The 16,878-nt window shown below is 35.1% G+C and overlaps 1 protein-coding gene across 3 annotated transcripts in view; it reads left to right on the forward strand.

The window, feature by feature from the left end:
* MRPS35 (mitochondrial ribosomal protein S35) overlaps nt 1-16,878 on the forward strand; it is a 47,963-nt gene that overhangs the window by 18,091 nt on the left and 12,994 nt on the right. For 2 of the 3 annotated variants that reach the window (XM_014846896.3, XM_070495259.1), the window contains exons 6-7: nt 7,922-8,031; nt 9,944-10,013. The exons of the other annotated variant lie outside the window; for it this stretch is intronic. In XM_014846896.3, coding sequence (XP_014702382.2) covers nt 7,922-8,031; nt 9,944-10,013 — 180 coding nt within the window. The remainder of the gene's footprint in view (nt 1-7,921; nt 8,032-9,943; nt 10,014-16,878) is intronic. 3 annotated transcript variants of the gene reach the window in all.

Below are 16,878 nucleotides of genomic sequence, written 5' to 3' on the forward strand. Positions count from 1 at the left end.
GTCTCAGCACTGTTTGTTGAAAAGACTACTCTTTAGCCATTGAATTGTCTTGGCATCCTTGTCAAAAATGGTTTAGTTCTTTTTTAACTTTTCACCTGGCTGTATTACTACATTCTGTTTTTTAATCTTTCATTATGGAAAATTTCAAACGTATGTAGACGTGGAGAAAGTAGTCTAATAAATACCCATACACGTGGCACCTTGATTTAGTAATTCATATTTTGACAAATATAAAATATTGAGTGCTTCATACATTCTCACACACAAGTGTTTTTGGTTTACGTGTTTACTTTAAAATGACTAATATCTGACATTTCACACTAAAATACTTCAGTGTGTTATCTCTAAAAATTAAAGAGATTTTTTCTATGTAATTCCAATATAATTAATATGTCTAACAAAATGTTCAATAATTCCTTAATATCTAAAATAACTACTCTACACTCACATTTCCGCAATTGTCTCACCAAAATGGGTGGGGTTTTTTTTTTTTTTTTTGGTGAAGAAAATTCAGTCTGAGCTAACATCTGCCAATCTTCCTCTTTTTTTTCTTGATGAAGATTAGCCCTGGGCTAACATCTGTGCCAGTCTTCCTCTATTTTGCATATGGGACACCGCCACAGCATGGCTAACAAGTCTTGTACGTCTGTGCCCAGGATCCAAACCCGCAAACCCAGGCTGCCGGACAGAGTGTCCTGGACCTCACCACTATGCCACGGGGCTGGCCCACCAAAATGTTTTTTTAAGTAACTTTTTGTTTAAACCAGAATCCAGTCAAAGACTATGCGTTTGCTTGTACTCTGTCTTAAGTCCTTTTAAATGTAGACCAGCAAAGGACCTCACTACTACTCTCCCGACACTCACCGCCCCCATGACAGGTATTTCATCCTGTAGCATTTCCTACCTTCTGAATTTGTCTAAGTGCATCCTGACATCATTTACCTTATTTCTCTATCTCCTGTACTTCATATAAACTGGAAGTTGGATTTAACGGACTGATTGGATTCAGTTAAATACTTCGACAAGAATACTTGATAGATGTTGCTCTGTATTTTATATTGCAGTACATGCGAGGACACATAAAGAAGTCTGGTTGCCTCATTCTTAGTATGCTGAGATCGATCACTTGGTTAAGAGGCTTACAAACTGATCATTACATTGCGAAGTTATGTATTGTTGTTCTTTGCTTTTTCTTTGAACAGGTAATCTGTAAGTAGATATACTTAGTAAGTTTTGATCAAGTAAAATCACTAATTCTTTTTGATGTTCAAAATATATCCTAACTTTGGCTCGTGGGAACTCTTTTAAATTGGTTCCTATGGCATTTTGTTACAGTCCCATTGGCATTGGTAAATTTCCTTGTGTTCTGGCAACAAGGTGGCCCAGGCTCACTTTATGTATTTCTTATCCCAGACCTAGAATTAGCTATTTCTCCAAGGAGCTCTGATTCCTTCTAGTGGACATAGGTGGTTAGAGACCAAAATCCAGATGCAAGGACTTTTCAGTTGATTCTTTTGGAGATTTCTCAGGAAATAAGGGATAAATAATAGTTTTAATTCTTCTTTTTTTAATATTTATAGCTTTTTGTCTTTGCATTAGATGAAATTTCTAAAATAATGTTTATGTAGTCCCTTATGCTGTTCTGTACTGTAATGGTGTGCCTCTCTAGTGTTTAGCCTCTAGGTATGAGATTGGATTTCAGTTTGAGGTAATAGTCTCTATTATGTTAATGATGTGTCCTATTCCTAGTTTACTAGCATTTTTTGTTTTGTTTTGTTTTGTTTAAGGTTCACCCTGAGGTAACATCTGTTGCCAGTCTTCCTCTTTTTTTTTCTTCTCCCCCAAGCCCCCCAGAGCATAGTTCTATATCCTAATTGTAAGTTTTCTAGGTCTGCTATGTGGTATCCCGCCAAGCATGGCTTAATGAGCAGTGGGTCCACGCTCAGGATCTGAACTGGCGAACCCTGGGCTGCCAAAGTGGAGTGCACAAACTTAACCACTCGGCCATAGGGCCAGCCCCTACTAGCATTTTTGAGATGATCTACTTTAAATTGTTGAAGTAATGAGTTATATTAATAGATTTTCAAGTAGTAAACCATGTCTGAACCTGATCAGTTTATGGTATATCATTCTTTTACTTTATACTGATTTGCTTTGTTGCTATTTTCTTTAGGATCGTTTGTTCTAATCTTATGTTGCTTTGGAGAAACATCACATCCCCGCCTTACTCACCAGGAACATGCCACGTGCCATTGCAGTTCCAAGTGTCTGCCCTAGTAACTTCTAAGCTAGTATTTGAAACCACTCTTAGTTCCCTTTGTTAAAGGATGCACGTTGCATGTCTTTTTCACACGGCAGTCATGGGGCAGTTACCTAATGTCCTTTTTTTTTTAATTAAACTTTTTATTTTAGATTAGTTTTAGATTTACAGAAAAGTTTCAAGGACAGTACAAGGAGTTCCCCTATGTTTCACACCAAATTTCTGCTGTTGTTAACATCTTACGTTACTATGGTACATTTATACAACTCATGAATCAATATTGATACATTATTAATTAAAGACCATACTTTATTCACATCTTCTTTGTTTTTACCTAATATTCCTTTTCTGTTCAGAATCCCATCCAGGGTACCCACGTTACATTTGGTCATCATGTCTCCGTAGGCTCCTCTTGACTGTGATGGTTTCTCAGAATTTCCTTGTTTTTGATGACCTTGACAGTTTTGAGAAGTACCAGTTATGTATTTTGTGGAATATCCTTCAATTTAGATTTGTTTGAGTTTCTCTCATGGTTAGACTGGTGGTGTGTGTTTTGGGAAGAAAACCTCAGAAGTCAAGTGCCATTCTCATCACATCATAGTGAGGGGATAGGCTCCTAGCATGCCCCATCACTGATGCTGCAGCCTTGATCACCTGGCTGAGGTAGTGTTTACCAGTTCTCTTCACTGTAAAATTAGCCTTGTTTTCTTCCTTACCAGATGTACTCCTTAGAAGGAAGTCACTCTGCACAGACAACACTTCAGGGGTTGGGAGTTATGCTCCACCTTCTTGAAGGAGAAGTATCACATAAATTAGTTGGAATTCTTCTCTATGGGAGAATTGTCTGTTCTCCTCCCTTTATTTATTTGTTCAGTCATTTATTTATATCAGTGTGGACTCAAGGATATTTATTTTATCCTTTGGATTATAATCCAATAATACATTATCTGTTTTCTTGCTCAGATTGTTCCAGCTTTGGCCATTGGGACCCCTTTCAGTTGGCTCCTTGTTCCTTTGCCAAGCCCCATCATTTGTTTTTTTAAATACTTCTTTATTTTTTGGCACCACAAAATGCTCCAGGCTCATCTTATATATTCCCTGTCCCACTCCTGGAATCAGCCATCCCTCCAGGGAGCTCTGACTAATGTACTTTGATTCATCTGTCCTGGAGGGTGACTGCCCACCTTTTAGAGGTACCTCTAGGACCCTCATAAAAGCAGTTTTTGTACTCCATGTAATCTATATTTTAAATCAGAACATTCCAAGTATACTCCAAAAATATGTTGAAATCTCTGCAACCATTTTTCCATTATATACTAACAAATAGACAAACTTTAATTTTTAGAAGTTTTTTCAGTAGTACAGCCATGATTGAGTTGGAGTTTTCTTTCTTTGCTGGATTTTGGTATCCAGGTTGTGCCATCTTTGTGAAATGAATTTACGAAGCTTCCCAGCCTTTTTTTATTCCATAGAACTGTTTAAATATCTTAACAATATGTTATGTATTTAGAGAGATTGAAAACATTTTAAAATCATAAAAGGCAATACGTTTACTGTAAATTTTAGAAAATCTAGATAAACAAGGAAAAAAAAAAAGAACTTAAACTTCTACTCTGCTGACATCATTCCACAGGTTAATAAAAAGTGCCTATGGAGTAATAATACCTGGTACAGTTTTAAGAACTTAATGAATGTTACCTCTTTCTAATAACAATGATAATAACAACAGCAGCCAACAGATGTTGAGCTCTGTGTTAATGTGATTAGAAATCTCTGAACACAGAGTCAGGAAGCCTAGATTTTGCCTTACTTTTGGAACAGACATTTAAAGTCCCTAGTGGTTCTACGTTGGCTTATTTTATTACAGGTAAAAATAATCTCGTTGCTTTATTTGAAGTCTGCTGCCAGATATCAGTTGTATCACACCACCATCCCCTCCTGTGTCATTGTGTGATGCCTTTGTCTCTCCCTTGTATCCCTTCCACCTGACTCATGTCTACCCTTCTGGACTGTTGTTCACTCGACCCACTGACCGTTAACGGCTTAATGGTGGTGTCCTGCATGGTGTCGGTAGTTCAAGGGTAGAAGCAGGTAAAACAGTGGGACTAAAGCATGTGCAGTTTGGCATGATTTAAAGCAGTATTGTGAAAGTAAGCAGATAATATAAAATACTTTTTAGGGATATTCAAATTTTTATATTCAGAGAAGGAAGGATGGGATATTTTTCTTAATAGTCATAAAAGTAGTTCAGAATTAAAACAATATAATATTTATATACAACTTTAAAAGTACTTCTATTTTTAAAAATTTTACTGAGGTCATATTGGCTTATAACATAGTGTAAATTTCAGGTATACATTATTATATTTCACTTTGTGTATAGATTGCATCATGTTCACCACCAATAGTCTAGTTTTTATCCGTCACCATACATATGTGCCCCTTTCTCCCTTTTGCACTTCCCCTACCCCTTTCTCCTCTGGTAAGCACCAATCTGTTCTCCTTATCTATGTGTTTATTTATCTTCCATGTATGAGTGAAATCATACAGTGTTTGTCTTTCTCTGTCTGACTTATTTTGCTTAGCGTAATACCCTCAAGGTCCGTGCATGTTGTCACAAGTGGCACAATTTTGTCTTTTTTTATGGCTGAGTAGTATTCCATTGTGTACATATACCACTACTTTCTCCATTCATCCATTGATGGGCACTTGGGTTGCTTCCATTTCTTGGCTATTGTGAATAATGCCACGATGAACTTTGGGGTGCATAAACCTCTTTGAATTATTGATTTTCATGTTCTTTGGATAAATACCCAGTAGTGGGATAGCTGGATCATATGGCATTTCTGTTTTCACTTTTTTGAGAAATCTCCATACTGTTTTCCATAGTGTCTGTACCAGTTTGCATTCCCTCCAGCAGTGTATGAGGGTTCCCTTTTCTCCATATACGCTCCAACATAAAAGTGCTTTCTTCTATTTAATTTCATTTATTCCTGATAAAAATCCTGTGAATCCTTTCTATTTTATGAATAAGGAAACAGCTAGGAAGATCCAATGATTTGTTTAAGGTCACAACCAGTAAGTAGAAATCTAGAAATCAGACCCAATTCTTGTCTTACGTGTGATTGCAGAATTCTTTAACGAGCTGCACTGTACTTGTAAACAGAAAACATATTTTGCACATTTAGATATTTCTCAGTTTATGTAGCTCTATTATATATGGGCATTTGAAGATACACACATATAACCACAACCTCCTATGATTTGAAATGTCAACATTGTTTCGGGGATAATGTTAATAGTCCAATATTGAGTCTTTAAAATATAGCAACTTGAGAAAAGAAAAGTCTAAAGATTCTTCTGAATTTTGGAAAAAGAATGACCATAAATGCCACTCAATTTCAAAGTCAGAGTGTTACTTCAGGATAAAGACGACAGTTTTGCAGTGCCTTTGAGTGCTAGCAGGTGGCGTGAGTGCACCACACAGCTGTTTCTGAAATATTTATGAGTTTCTGGCATAAACTCTTATGTAATTTTTGAATATTAAAATGTTAATATGAACATGAGTTTTAAAGCAGTTGTGATAATAATGATCAACATTGCTGCCGTTTTTTTGGACTACTGTATGAAAAGCTAGAACACTTAAACTTGCTATATATACTGCCCCTCTTTGTCTCTCTTTACCTGTTCTATCTTGAAGTCTACTTTGTCTGATAGAAGTATTGCACCAACTTCTTTCTTTTGTTTGCCATTAGCTTGGAGTGTCGTCTTCCATCCCTTCACTCTGAGCCTGTGTTTGTCATTGGAGCTGAGATGTGTTTCCAGGAGGCAGCATATTATTGGGTCTTCTTTGATCCATTGCGCCACTGTGTCTTTTTATTAGAGAATTCAGTCCATTTACATTTAGGTTGATTATTGATGTATGAGGGCTTAATGCTGCCATTTTATCACTTGTTTTCCAGTAGAACACTTAAATTTTTTAAATGGTAACTTTTTAAATTTATTGTTGAATGTCATGATTTCATTGAAAGGAGCTTTAAAAGGAAAAATCACTACATTCTCACTATCCTAATGTTAAAACTATTCATTTCTTTTTCTGTACTGTATGCATCCATATGTGCATATATTTTCATAATTATAATGTAGATATGTTTTATGATTTTCTTATAAGTAATTCTTTATATTGTTAACAATCAAAATTATCATAAAATTGCTTATTTTATCCATCAAGCTGATAACCTGATTATTGATACATATTCTTTCCAGGGGCCTGTGGTAATTCACATTGTCTGCAACATATGGCCGTTCTGTTGGATTGATAATTCGTAGTCAATGTTTTTATTCCTTATGTTCTTTAAGAGAATGTTAATATTTATTTATTTTCTGTTTTCTCTAGTTCAAATAAAAAATTCACAGTACTTACAAAAAACAATATATCCTCCCCTTTTTAAATTTATGCACTCATTCGGCAAATATATGTTGCATGCTTTTTAAGTGCTAAACCATTGCCAGGAACAAGATGGACATCATTCTTACCCTTGAGGGTTTTCAGTCTAGTGGGAAGAGTGGAAAAATAAATAAGCTCTTATGCTATGGTGTTTCGAGGGCAGTGCAGTTATTGAAGCTAGAGAGAAAGAAATGGATGGGATTTCAAAATCTTATTTAGCCTTTTTTCATCTTCATACAGTTATGACTCTTTCTTATTCTTGATGCGCTCCATGGAAAAACAATCTGTGGTTTACCTTATTTAACTGTATTCTAGTGTCTAACCTATTTTCCTTGTCAAGCCTATTCATCCCTAGATAATACCTTCAGCCCATGCCATAATTCTCTGCAAGTTAAAAAATGTGTTCATTTAGTCCAGCATTTCCCAAAATATGTTTTAAAGAAGACTTACTCCATGAACTGCCCCTTGAAAAGTAGAATCTGAGGTCAGATAAATTTGGGAATCATTACATAACAACCCTACATCTTAAAGTTTCAGAATGCTCATTAGCGTATTACCTCCTCTAAGAAATCCTACTGAAAAGAACCTAATTTAACTCAGCATTTCCTGAATGTATTCAACAGAAATAGCCTTTTTAAAGAAATAATTTTTCTTGGCAGCCTGTGGGACTAGTATTAACATTTTGCAAAGTGTTGAGGGTGGATTATTTCAAATGTTTTGATCTTTCATGGATGCTGTATTCTAGCCTCCATGAGAGATCTGTAGCTTTTAAAATAAATGCCCCTGAACGAGTTGCAGCGATATGGGTCTCATAATTGTGTGGTTGAAATTACTTAAAGCCCTTATGTTCTATCCATTTATTGCTGTATTTCAGCTTTACTAACACTAATTGAATTTAATTCTATTAGTGCTACTCATAAGCACTGTAATTTCATTTATTTAAGAGACATATCATTGGTTCTTTCAGGAAAGGTACTAATGCCCAGAACTTTCAAAGAACTCCAAACAGTTTTCTCCCCCTCCCTTTTTTTCCATGAGTAAGATCAGGCTTCATAATGTATGCCAATTGCTAACTCTGGACAGAAAGGAGTTTGAAAATCTTTCTTTTTGGTCAGTTTAATGCTAACACAAATAATATTGCTACTGTTTTTTTTTTTTCATTAAACAAAGTATGTGAAATAATTTTCTTCAAATAGTTTTTTCTTGTTTTTAAGGTTAAACTTTCCAGTTTGAATTTAGATGATCATGCAAAGAAGAAACTTATTAAACTTGTAGGAGAGCGATACTGCAAGACCACAGATGTGCTTACCATCAGAACAGACAGGTAAAGAGAGAAAGGTGCAGCAGATTGGTCACATGTGTTGCATTGTGGTCCTCCAGTGCCCTTGCAGTCCTTTTTTAAGAAATGACATTGATGGGGCCTGCCCCGTGGCCTAGTGGTTAAGTTCAGTGTGCTGTGCTTTGTTAGCCCAAGTTCAGTTCCCAGGCATGGACCTATACCACTTGTGGGCAGCCATGCTGTGGTGGTGACCTACAAACAACATAAAGGAAGATTGGCATAGATATTAGCTAAGGGCGAATCTTCCTCAGCAAAGAAAAAGAAAAAAAAAGACATTGAAAATGGGGTAGCCTTTCATATCAGCTTATATTACTTTATTAGGTCAGAGAAGTTGTTTAATTCATATTTTTAATATCCTCACACTAGTCCACTGTTGCTGTGATCTCTGTGTATATGGAGAGCCTTGCTTGAGTTAAATTATTATTTTTAATCTTGACATTAATATATCCATGAATATAAAAATCAGACAAGATCTTAGAAGAAAACCAAGTATGATTTGCTAGTGATTAATGCTTAAACAGGTTTTTACAAAGTCAAAGTATATAACAATCTTATAGTTCAAAATTAAAATTATTAAATATGGCAGTTTCATTTACCTAGGCACTTTTGTAAATAATCAGAATTTCAGTGCTAGCATAGAAGTTCATAAAAGCAGTATTAAATTCATCTTATATGAATTTATAAATTAGGTCATTTGAGATAAGGAAAAGTTATTGGTATGTTTTTACTAAACAGTTATTTTATTTCTAGAATTATACTTTGGTTGTTTCTAAATTTAGTCAAAATGTCAAGACCTACCTTTAGAGAAAACCAAGTGAGCAGATATCCTCTCTCCCTCCTTATGCCAGATTAAAAGCATTTCGAGGAGTCAGTATCAGTTAGGTTTTGTGTCCTGCTTCTTAGTGGTAGGAAGAAGCAGCATGACGCACATATGAGATAGTAACAATGTGGAGGTGGGGAAAGCTTGGGAACCGTGATTGCAGATTATTACTGTATGGGGGAAAAGAGATCCGAAATACATTGAAATATAGTGGTAATATTCTTTATACTATCTTTAGAAAGTGTAAAATAATGTTGTGTTTTTAGTTTGTGCATCTTAAAAAATACCTTTAAAATGTTATTGCTTGAAATTCTATAAGTATCTGATAATGTTGCTTTCTTTTTCTCTAAGTACAAGAGTCAATGTGTATATGTTTTATGGTGACAACTATTTGGAGTAGAGGACTATTAAACCTAAGTGTACAATGAACAGAGTACTGTTAAAGTAATTTGTCATATGATGGTTATATTTTACACTTAAAGGAATTGGAAGTAATTGTTTCCTTTTCTATAGTATTTTATTAACCTAAAAGCTAAACATGCCGTCTCATATTTATGTAGAAGTTTTACGTAATATTAGGTTATTAGTTCCATTTTAAATACAACAGTAGCAGTACAGCATGGTATAGTATAGCTCATTTTTAAAAGAATTGGCTCTGGGGAAATAAAGGTGAACGTTTAGATTAGTGTCTGTCATCAGTCTATCTCTGTTATTAAAATGAAATCGGCAGATATGCTCACACTGTGCAGTAGACTCTGAGCCCTTGAGATCACAAAGGGCACTTGGATTGGTTACAGTCATATTTAAAATAGCATAAAGCTATTATCAGATACAAATAACTCCATTCACGATGAAAGCAAAGAGATACTCTAAATAAAAATAAAACTAACACCAGTTTTCAGTATCCTCATGTAATGGACTCCATAGACTGTTCTTGTTCCAAGAACAGAATTTTCCTAAAGCAGTAGGGAATACCTGAGTATAAGTTATCCTTTGTGTTTAGTATTTGTATATTTTACAAATTATTCTATTTACTCAATTTTTAGAATTTTGACTTCCTCCCTCTCTCTTTTAAAGGTGCCCTTTAAAGAGACAGAATTATGATTATGCAGTGTATCTGCTAACAGTTTTATACCATGAGTCTTGGGTAAGTGAGTGTATATGAATGTTTAATGATTTTGTCAGTGTAATTTAGATGATGTTAACCTGTCAAAACACAATTGGCAAAGACTCAGTTGCGTGTTTAATGAGCCACTGGATAAGCTAAGGATGTATGAAATGTTATGGAGTTTTCTACACACATTGAAAGTGAGAATCTTGAAGTAGGTTACACAGTCCCTCTCAGGACCTTGCAGAAATCGGATGACTAAAATGCCTTTAAAATTCAGAGTTTCTGACTTTGGTTGAGAAATTCAGAATTTTTTACTTTTTTTTTGTTTGACTTTGGCTGAAAGTTGTCAAAATTATGGAAGGATAATCATCTGCATAACTTGAGAATTTTAATTCATGCTGTAATTCAAATAAACTGCAGAAAAAAGCACTAAAACTTTGTAGAAAGGTATTTTAAATGTTTATTAAAATTTTTAGTTGACCTAAATATAATGTAGTAATGTAGCCTTTTGTACAAACATTTCACTGGTATACATTAGGGACAGTTAAAGGTAATTAATTATTTAAATAGTATTAAAAATAGTCTTGTGTCTGACTGAATTTATTGAGTTTCAGTGTAAGCATTTACACTTATAAGGAAGATTTTGCTATGCTTGAGCATCAGTTCATCTAGTTGAAAGTTGGTTAACTAATGTGTTTAGGTAATTCACAGTTTTAAATATAATTGTTAAAAATTAAAATAATTTTAGATATGCATACAAATTAAATTGTTTGTAGCTTGCCCCACATAGACATGGAACTCAGTAGCATTTGATGTCAGGAACATTTGAAGGAATGGAGACAGCTGGAGAAAGAGTCCCTCTCTTTGGATGTTCAAAGGATTTCGTATGAAAGGGGGCTAGATTGGTTTTTCATGACGTTTAGGGAGGGATACAAAAGGTAGAAGCAGTAGTGAGACAGACTTCAATTCACTGAGTAAAAACTTAGAGAGTCATCTAAAGACGGAGGGGGCTGCTTTAAGAGAGGCTGTTCCATCCGTTGGCTGCGTAGTGGGGATGGGATGAAAGAGCACGCTCCACGCATAGGCAGTTGCATTAGATGGCCTTTGGAATCTCCTTCCATCCCCAAGATATTGTAATTCTGTGAACATATGCAGTTTAGTTCTCTAAACTGCTCACAGCATTTCATTGATATTAATAATAAAAGCAGTTGTAGCCCAAGAGGATTAGTGGAAAATAAAAGAAAATAAAACTTTGTTGTAAGGTTAATAAAAAAAATTAGCTGGTTGCTCTTCTCTTCTTTTGAGGTATTCTAATTATCATAATTCATCCGGATTTTCTAGTTCCTGGCTTCAGGAGCAGTATCATAATAGCAGTTAATCTCTCTTTCCTGTCAATTGATTTGATAAATGCCTTTGGCTTAAGGTAATTAAGTCCCTTTTGAACCAGCAACATGGCTGAATTAGCTTCGGCTCTCTGAATTAGCTATAGCCACCATTTACTGAGAGCCCACTATTTGCCAGACATTTCATGTAAATTCTCCCTGACCCGTCCAAAAGCTGGATGGCTGCCATGTAAAGAACTAATACCAAACAATAAAAGCCAACCAGTTTTGAGTCTCTTATTTTGTCAGTAGCCTGTAAAATGAATTTGCCCCAAAGGAAATGACAGGCATAAATAAATTCAGTGAAAGTTGACTTACTGGATTCTTTCTGTGGTTCCATGACATAGAATCCAAACAAGTTTGTATTCTGGATTCATGCAAGAAGCCTTTGGTCTTTAATGCTAATTACTTTGCTGCCAGAATAAGTAGCCACATAAAACTGTCCTAAACAGATATAATTAAAGAATTCCTATATTAAATTTGGTTCTTGGTCCTTTTTAAACAAATTCCATCAGTCAAGAAGCTTTAAGAGAATGCAGATGAGCCGTGAAATTTTGTAGAGCTGGTGGAACAGAATTTTTATTGAATTGAATTTTTTTTCCTTCACCAGCGTGGAATTCCTACTTGAAATTGGTATTACCACCTGGCATTTAATCAGATATTTAGAAAGCCCCTTTTAATCCATTCCTTTATTTTTGAGACTAGCTTCGGGGCATTTAATAGCTAAAGGCTAAGCTTCCCTTAACTTCTTAGCTTTTTGACCTTTCCATGGAGTTGGTAGTTGTGTGTAGCACGCAGTACTGAAACGTCTCTGAAAAGGTGTTTATCTAGACTTCAGTATAAGGAAGTTACTGTTGTGTGCTGTTCAAAACGATTTACTATAGAAGTATCAAAGTAGACTTTAAAAAGCATAGACTTCAGACATAGAGGCTTAGTAACGTTTCAAGGAAACGTTGCAGTGCTGGAAACATGGTCAGAGGCAGACATTAGACCATTTATCCTTCAGCAGTTCAAAGAAGCAAAGAGACTTGTAGAAATTTGGTTTGATATTTCAGTATTACACATTGTTAGCATAGAAGAGAATTAAGTTTTAACCTTTGGAACCATACAGACCTGGATTCAAACCTTATTACTTGTTACTTGTGTAGGCTTGGCCAACCGTTTGACCTCTGAGGCTCAGTTTGCTCCTAAGGGTTTTTGGATGGATCAGGGAGAATTTACATGAAATGTCTGGCAAATAGTGGGGTCTCAGTACTGGTGGCTATTAATATTGGTGTTAATACTACTAAAACAAAGAAAGATTTTTCTTAGAATTTCACATTTACTTATTTAACTTGATGGAGACTTTATACGTGTCTTCAGATCTGGGCTCTGTTGTATTTGAATTTTTAGGACGTGTCCCACTCACATTCTGACATAACTGGTAATTTCAAAACTTCCTAAATTTTGACTTTGTTGCGTGATGTTCTTTAAACCTTCTGCAAGTGATTTGGTTAAGAAATGACTGAATGAAACATTTTGCAAAGTAAGTTGCGCAAAAGGTAAACTAAAGCATAGACACTAGGGGAAAGAAAAAGCACTTGCTTGAGAAAACTTAGAGATCTGAAATCAAATTCCAAGGATTCTTGGATGATTTTGATATTTAATTACTAATGAGTACTTTCTTAAATTTGAATTTTTGATTGTCTTATTTGGATTTCATGATAGTCTCATTGCCAGTCAAAAATATATCTAGCTTTGTAATAAAGTGATTCTTAAATGTCATGAAATAAAAACTTCTTAGTTGGGTAATTTTACACCCACTGAAAGAGTTCATCTTTAAAGGGGGTCTTGTTGCAATTATTTCTGATAAAAATGAAGAATCCTTTTGCAGAGCCATAATTGCCATTTGGTCTGTTTGGTTTATGAGTTCATGGTGATTATGTGTATTCACAGAGACACATCTCCAGGTTGTGTTGGAGAACGCTTGAACGATATTTATGTCGTTGACTGTTTCTTGCATTCAGCAATGGTTTTGTTGGTGTGTACAAGTGCAGTGATAGGTATTGGTAGACTATCAAAATGAATGAGCCGCTGCCTTTAGGTACCTTTATTTCTAGAAAGAATTGATGGTTATAATATAGTCTGTTTTGCTAGATAATGGAGGTAGAACGTAGTGCTGAGAGGTGCAGACAGGGACTGATTCTCCCTGGAAGCTTCACAGAAGTGGTGACTGCTTTTGGAAGTTGAGTAGGAGTCTGCAGTAAGAAGTCAGTGAAGGAGTTGCTAGGCCTTGTGGGTTTAGAGAGCAGGCAGAAGTTTGGTGTGGCCAGGGAGTGTAGATTTGTATCCAGAGGGCAACATCCAGCTGATAGAGCATTTTACTAGTTGTTTGAAAAGGTATCTCTTTCACTGTTTTAGTGTTTATGAAAGAGTAAACCATCCTTATAGGAAATATCTAGTGTACTTTCATTAAAATGAAGTTTATTGATTGATGGGCAAATGCATACTGGTTGCCTGTTATTTGCTTGGTGGTGTTGGATATGGAGGTTAATATGTAAGGGGAAAAACATCTCTTCCATTGAGGAACACTAGTAGAAGCAAGTTGGTTTAGTGGCAAACATTACAAAAGTGTTATAAGGGTTATATAATTTACTGTTTAATTTTCTATTCTTCTCTACTTATTTCTCATATCCTTCAAGGTTTTAATTGATACCTACTTTGAGCCTCTTTTTTTAAAAATTGAGATATAATTGACGTGTAACATATTAGTTTCAGGTGTACAACGATTGATATATTAATTATAGGTATACAAATAATGATTTGATATATGTGTATATTGTGAAATGGTGACCACAATATGTCAAGTTAACATTAATTACCACGCACATAGTTAGAAATTGGTTTTTCTTGTGATGAGAACTTAAGATCTACTCTCTTAGCAACTTTCAAATATACAAGATAGTGTTGTTGACTGTAGTCACCATGCTGTAGATTACATCCCCCTGATTTATTTATTTTATAACTGGAAGTTGGTACTTTTGACCATCTTCACCATTTTACCCAATCCCCACCCCTGGCCTCTGGCAACCACCAATCTCTTCCCTGTTTTTATGAGTTCAGGTTTTTTTGTTTTTTTAGATTCCACATATTAGTGAGATAATATGGTATCTGTCTTTCTCTGTCTGGCTTATTTCACTTAGCATAATGCCCTCAAGGTCTGTCCATGTTGTCAGAAATAGGATTTCCTTCTTTTTTATGGCTCAGTAATATTCCATTGCATTCACATGCACTTATTTATTATCCCTTCATCCATTGATGGACACTTAGGTTGTTTCCATGTCTTGGCTATGGTAAATAATGCTGCAGTGAACATGAGGTGGCTATTAGTGTTTTCGTTTCCTTCAGATAAATAACCCAGAAGTGGAGTTGCTGGATCATATGGTAGTTCTGTTTTTAATTTTTTTCAGGAACCTTCATACTGTTTTCCATAGTGGCTGCACCAATTTACATTCCCACCAACAGTGCACAAGGGTTCTCTTTTATCTCATCCGCACCAACACTTGTTATTTTTTGTCTTTTTGATAATAGCCATTCTACCAGGTGTGAGGTAATATCTCATTGTGGTTTTGATTTGCATTTCCCTTATGATTAGTGTTGTTGAGTATCTTTCCAGGTACCTGTGTCCATCTGTATGTCTTTTTTGGGAAAATATCTATTTAGATCTCCTGCCCATTTTTTAATTGGGTTGTTTGTTTTTTTGCTGTTAAGTTGTATGAGTTCCTTATATATTTTAGGTGTTAACCCCTTATCAGATATATTTGAGCCTCTTATTATTTGTCTAATTCCTACTTTGCATAGATAGCAAGTTATACTATGTTATTTTATGTCCTATATCGGTCACTAGGGCACTTGACTACAACTAGTTGTCTTAGTCCATGTTCCATAGACTGTTTTCCACGTATGTTTTATCTTTCTAACAATTGTAAGTCCCTCATTAGCATGCATCTAACTTTTTAAAATTTTGTTCTTCAGAGTATCTAGGTCAGTGCTAGGTAGGAACAGTAAATGTTAAATAACACCTATTGAAATGTTGTCTATTCTTTTGGATATCCATAAATAGATGTTTGAAGTGCAGTCGTGTTGCTTAACATCAGGGATATGTTCTGAGAAATGCATTGTTAGGCGATTGCGTCATTGTGCAAACACCATAGAGTGTGCTTATGCAAACCTAGGTGGTATAGACTACTGCACACCTAAGCTATGTGGTACTAATCTTACTGGGACCACTGTCGTATATACAGTTGGTCATTGACTGAAGCATTGTTATGCTGTGCATGACTGTAGAAGGTTTTCAGATTCAAAAGTAAGGTGACAAAGTAACAAACTCCCTTTTTGGTAACATAAAATGTAGCATACTTATTAGCTGTTAGCAATAATTAGCTTACTGGTATAGATTATTAATGGTATATTAATAAAATTAATAACCAATAATTATGCACAATTTTTAAGAAATATCTTTGCAGCAGTTTGAGATACTTAACTTTTATGGATGTGTGATTTGGATTATATGTAGATCAAGTATCTTTTTCATTTGATTATTTTTTCAAATGTTGAAGCAAAAAGTGTTCTAATCTACATTATTTTGGAAGTTCTCTACAGATGTTTGCTTTTATGAGTTTATTTCATGATGCTAATTTATATTTGACCATGTTAACAGAACCTGTATTTGCTATTCCTAGCATGATGCGTCTCTTTAACGTAAAGTATATTTATGCATAAACTTAGGTATAAACTAATTATGTATAAAATGATTATAGTGTTCATTCAAGAAAAACAACTAAACACATTAATTGAACTTCCATGATGAGTCTGAGGATTCCTGGTAGGCCTGTAACGGTCAAGAGTGCTGACATGCTACCTTTACCTTGATTCCAGGCGAATAACACGTCAGGCCTTTGTTTTAAAAGTAGATCTGCAGTGTTGCTCTGAGAATCTGCTGTCTCTTTCTCTGGCTTTATTTTTTACCTCTGTGCCGTATCAAATGATCACCTTGGATGAAGGGGCAAAGGGGTAGGAGGTTGGGTAGGAGTTGTTCTGTTTTTCAGAAGTGCTTTAAGATAGTATCTTTTTTTTTTTTAAACACAAAGCATTTAGTGTGGCCACCAATTTTAAATTAGTGCTAACTTTGAAGATCAGGAATCAAAAAATTTATCTATTACAAACTCTTCATTGTGTACGTTGAGAAATTAGGACTTAGAGGAGAGATCACATACATTGCCCATGGTCACAGAGTTTATTAGCCCAAGAACTCAGACCTGAATTGCGGCTTCAAGGTTCCATGTTTTTCCCGTGGTAGCATATTATTTAGTTTTGACTTCCATTATAAAACATTATCAAAAGAAGAGATGAAATCAGACCTGAACTTTAGCTGCTAGTTTACTATCTGCTCAAACTTAACCATTGACTAATTGAAAATGTATCTATCTCTATAACCTGGTTTTAGTTAGGGTTCCATCAGCCTCACCTGTGAAGCTTTT

Source organism: Equus asinus, chromosome 22 (genome assembly GCF_041296235.1).
Source record: "Equus asinus isolate D_3611 breed Donkey chromosome 22, EquAss-T2T_v2, whole genome shotgun sequence".
In the NCBI taxonomy this organism is placed as follows: domain Eukaryota; kingdom Metazoa; phylum Chordata; class Mammalia; order Perissodactyla; family Equidae; genus Equus; species Equus asinus.